Genomic DNA, 4699 nt, shown 5'->3' on the forward strand with positions numbered 1-4699 from the left:
GCTGGAGAAATGGAAACATAATTTTCCCATTTTCGATCAGGGTTTATCCACAATGACAGATGTGTATTTCTTTTACACTTGATATGAGCCCCTTTGATCAGTTTTTGTTTTCTGTTTTGTGGGTGTTTGTTTGTTTTAGCATTTGTTGTGTGTTTTTTGTGAGAAAGCATTTTTTGCTTCTGTTTTCTTACTTGACAACAGTGCAATAGAGAAAGTCTAGTCATTACTTTGTTTTCTGGAGACAAATTTTTCATAAATCTGTTTTCTGGAAATAAAAGTGTGTGATTAGGCAGCGGCCAGACAACCGTAGAGATGGTATCCACAGATGATTGGGTTAATTAATCCCGCTTGTCTACTGATTCCATCTCACATTTATCTTATTGTTCAATTCTTCATTCGTTTTCAAAGTACGAAGGGCGGAAGGGCTATAATATCTGTGCTAATTTTAATCGTGGAAAACTTCTGCCATATAATGTGAGATGATTTTATCTGTATAATCATTAATAAATTGCATATATTTGTTAATTGGTAAATTTTTTTAGACGATTTTATTAAGTACGCCTGAAACTTTTTAGATTCTGTGATGGACTTTACAGAGATCCATAAAGAATTGCCCCGGACCTTACAGAAATTTATGAAGAACTACTGCCCCTACTATTTTAAACGATTTAGTATACATGTAACCAGTTGGTGGTAAACCATAAAAAATCTGCCCTGATGTTTAGTTACTGAATGGGCTGGATATTGTTAGAAGGTTTTAATTGATTTGATATGAAAATTTTGAGTTGTTTAAGGACTGAGCTCAATATATTTTACAAGGGACTGAACTCTATGTTTGATTTATGAGGATGGTGAAGTTATGGATATGGATGCAACTCAAGTGTTTGATGATTTGCCCGAAGGACTTATTCAACAATTGCCAAATATATAAAAAGTCAGGAATATATTCTTATTCACCATATGTGTTTCAGTACTTAAATGCCCAAATTGCAGAGAATCTATCCTTTGAATTACTGCGAGTCAAAATTCCAACTGTAAACACTCTTCAATATGTTTGAAATAAGGTCTAAAGAAGCTGCATAAAGAATTTAATGTGTTTGTTTTATTATTTTGAGTAGTTATTTTGAAATATTATTGTTAAGTTGAGTTGGTTTATTATTAGAAGGTAGGATTTGAAAATAAAAAAAAAATCTTTAGATTTGTTAATTTAGCTAAACACCCATAATAATAAAAAGTTTATAAATTAATAAAAACATTCTTACTCTACCACAGTTGTCAAATTTCGGCCACCACCATCGGAATCTGGTCAGAATCTTGTTTTATTGTACACGACCGGTCAGATCTGGTCAGTCGTGCATCGCTATGGCCTTTTTTGGTCAGATCCACTACGGATTTGGTTGTTGATGGCCAGATCTGGCCACATCTAGCTGCCAGTGACTGCCAAAGATATGGTCGTCATTGATGGTCAGATGTGGCCAAAGGTCTGGCCGTCAACGACCAGATCTTTAGCCGTGGATCTGGTCTTTTTCGGTCAAATCCACAAAAATCTAACCGAAAAAGGCTAGATCGACGCACTATCGATCAGATCCAGTCGATAATGTTCCATTACACTTGATTCCAATCACCTTCTAACTGTGGTTGCCAGAATCTGACAAATATGGATGGGTGCCTTGGTGGGGGTGTTTTTATTAATTTATAAAACTTTTTTGTTGGGGGTGTTTAATTATATTAACAAACCTATGAGGGTTTTAAATAATTGAATATTATAGGATATGATTTTGAGAATAAGAAAACAAACATGCATTTTTATTCAGAATAAGAATAGAGTATTTTGAATAGTCAAACAAATGTAGCAAAATGACCATTTCTACTTCTGGTTAGCAAGAAAATCCTATAAGCCTATTTTTTCTTTTTTTCCCGATCATCAAAGTGTTTGGGTTAACTTATACGTTTTTAACTAATTCTTCATAGCATTGAAAATCTAACCGATAATCCTCTAATGACTACTTCTATTAGCTTTAGCGCTTAAAGAGATTTGAAGTCTGAAAAAGATTCTTTTTTTCTTTTACCATTGATGGCTCTTATGAGCCTATTTGCCTACCAGTTTCGCATCAGTAAAAAAGAAATTATCAAAATGCACGGTCCCAGAATATATGTTCTTGGCCGATCATTCAAATTGAAATCTTTTTGGAAAAATGAAAAGCATGAGTACATTTCTCTGCGTCATGTTACCCTTTTCACATTGAAATCCAATGAACCCGATTCAATTTTTGGCGGGTCGAATTGAAATATTGAATCATCGTATTCATTAACCAAATATGATAATAAATCATTTAGTCAATTACAATTTATGAATCAGTTGGTTAAAAAATAATGTAGGGAAAAGGTAATTAAACTCTGGATCACAATAGGCCTCAACTGGGCAATCACACATTCTTGAAACAACATATAAAAGATTAATGTAAATTATATATTATATAACCAAAGTCTATATAGTAACAGTAAGCAAAGCTGCGGGCACTATAATTTTGAAGCCACTTCAGCTTTTTTACATTTCATTTTACCCTTTTACTTTTAACCAAAAACAAAATCACCTCCCACCCAACCTTTAAAGTCCAAAAGTTCACACGCACAGTTTCCCTCATTTTCCCTCTCACTTTCCGAGAAAAACAAAAGAAAAAGAAAAAACTTGAAGTGGGAATAGTAACCCTTGAAATTTTTAGAGTTTAGACCCTGAAATTCTTTCCTGTGAAAGTTTGACCAAATTGCCAATTTGCTGGGACAATGTTCCATGACGTGGAAGTACGACGGTCACTGCCTGTCACCCTGAACGAAAGTGACTGACCAACCAAAACTGCGTTTGATTGCCAATTCTGTCCCCAGTTTCTGCTCAAACTCATCCACCCAGTCTTTGATCCCTTCACACTAGCCTTTACAATATCCCCTGCACCAGCGACGTTGGTGATCAAAACCAAGTTGAAGTAACGGAAGCCGTTGACTGTGAATCTGATACCTCCTTGCTTACGGCAAGGAACCCTGATTTATAAAACAAAACAAAAAAGTTCATTAACAAAATTATTAAAAACAAAAAAAATCTGAGAGGGCATTTTAGGAATTTAAAATTTATGCGGAATCGGCGGTGTTAAAAGAAAAGTGATTCGGTTTGTCTAGAGAACAGTAAGATTTACGCGGGAAGGAGTTGGGTTAAGGGCCCACAAAAAGGGGTTGATTTGTCAAGGCAAGATGTGGTCCAAACGTGAAAATATGTGTAAAGTGGAAATGATGGTGAGTGAGTAAAGCAGCGGACGGCTCTGATCTGCTGAACCGTGTATAATCATTAATACTGTTTTCTGATTTTGTGTTCAGAAAACCGAAACAGAACAAAGTGGAAACAGAAGCACAAAAAAAAGTCAAAAATTGGAAACCTTGAGGCTCCAATCATGGTTATTTCAACACCCAATCAAATGACTTTTAACTCCTCACAAAAAAATCAATTAAATGTGTTGAATAAGTTTACCGAAAAGGCCATATTTTAACTGCAAAGACGTGAAATATTGATAGCGCTCTGTTTTGGGTTACCTTCGATAAGAGACGGGAACTATTCCTGCACGGTACTCGGCGATTTTGAGGAACATGGGCATGGCGAGATCGAAGTGAGGGCGAGGGGGGTTGCACCATCCTCCATTGTCGCTGGGTTGAGCGAAATTCGGAGGGCAAAAGTTGGTGGCTGTAATGAAGATTGAAGGGCTACCAGCATGGCACCATTGTGGCTCATCTGCGCACTTTAGCTCGAAACATGCTCCGCAACTTAACCCATTGTTGAACAGCGCCGTGCTTAGTGCTGCAGTGTTCACGCCGTAGCCTTGACTGTATAAGTTTCCATACCCACAAGCGCCTCCTGTAGTTAATCAACAAACAATACACATGCTTAAAATTCTTTGAACAGAAGAAATTAAAAATTGAAATGGTATAGAAGTTTTGGTGAAATGTGAAGTACCCATTGTTCCGGAGGCATCACTGCCACCATAGAAAGTGGCATGAGCGGTTTGCCATGCAGCACCAGTGTAAACTCCTGGGATTCTTGCATCAACAATGCTCGAAAACATAACAAAAGAGACCACAAAAAGACTACCCAGAAGGGCCATTTGGTTTAACTTTGACTAAAGACTTAAAGGGTACTGCAAACAGAGTAAGAGATGAGAGAAATTTTAGGTGAGTGGGGTGTGAGGAGAAGGCAAAGAGTGGACTGGTATTTATGGAGGTGAGTGAGAAACATTGTCAAAAAAGTGAAATCTCAAAGGACAAAATAATCACCCTTAATTAGTGCTGTTTTGGGTCTTAATTGAAAAGTTTAATACGGCTTCTCTCTCACCTTGCTTTGGCGGTAACACAATTGAATACTTTTTACATAATTGACGAAAATGCCATTGAGTTTTGACCATTTTGGTGAATGGAATAATGGTGGGGTTGAGGGAAAAGGCAAGGGTAAGAAGTGGAATGATATGCTTAGCCGGACATAAAAAAAAAAAAAAGAGGATATCTGAAAAGATTTTTAAGGCTGATAATATGAAACCGCTTTGCTTTAATCCCAAGTTGTGGCATCAATTACAGTTTTTTGTGTCTCAAGAATATTGTTTCTGTTTTCTTTTCAAATCATGGACTCCGGAAAGTTAGGTTTCAAATAACCAACCTGGAGGTA

General features: G+C 36.6%; 1 protein-coding gene and 1 non-coding gene across 2 annotated transcripts; one reads left to right on the forward strand and one right to left on the reverse strand.

The window, feature by feature from the left end:
• Window positions 1-207: 207 nt before the first annotated feature.
• Window positions 208-374, forward strand: LOC116118824. The gene has a single exon (XR_004126221.1). It is a non-coding gene; the product is annotated as a small nucleolar RNA snoR143 (small nucleolar RNA).
• Window positions 375-2459: 2085 nt separating this feature from the next.
• On the reverse strand, window positions 2460-4223 carry LOC116118800 (expansin-A4). The gene is made up of 3 exons (XM_031404764.1): window positions 3998-4223; window positions 3580-3898; window positions 2460-3036 (listed from the first exon to the last, which is right to left on the reverse strand). The coding sequence occupies exons 1-3, from the start codon at window positions 4143-4145 to the stop codon at window positions 2727-2729; spliced, it is 777 nt and encodes a 258-aa protein (XP_031260624.1). The 5' UTR covers window positions 4146-4223; the 3' UTR covers window positions 2460-2726.
• Between the last annotated feature and the right edge of the window lie 476 nt (window positions 4224-4699).

This window comes from Pistacia vera, unplaced genomic scaffold, assembly GCF_008641045.1.
Source record: "Pistacia vera cultivar Batoury unplaced genomic scaffold, PisVer_v2 Contig1244, whole genome shotgun sequence".
In the NCBI taxonomy this organism is placed as follows: Eukaryota; Viridiplantae; Streptophyta; class Magnoliopsida; order Sapindales; family Anacardiaceae; genus Pistacia; species Pistacia vera.

Coding starts and splice junctions, on each gene's coding strand:
- LOC116118800 (XM_031404764.1), bottom strand. CDS start 4,145: ATGGCCCTTCTGGGTAGTCTTTTTGTGGTCTCTTTTGTTATGTTTTCG. Junction 3,899..3,997: donor TGATGCCTCCGGAACAATGG/GTACTTCACATT, acceptor GATTAACTACAG/GAGGCGCTTGTGGGTATGGA. Junction 3,037..3,579: donor GTTCCCGTCTCTTATCGAAG/GTAACCCAAAAC, acceptor TTTATAAATCAG/GGTTCCTTGCCGTAAGCAAG.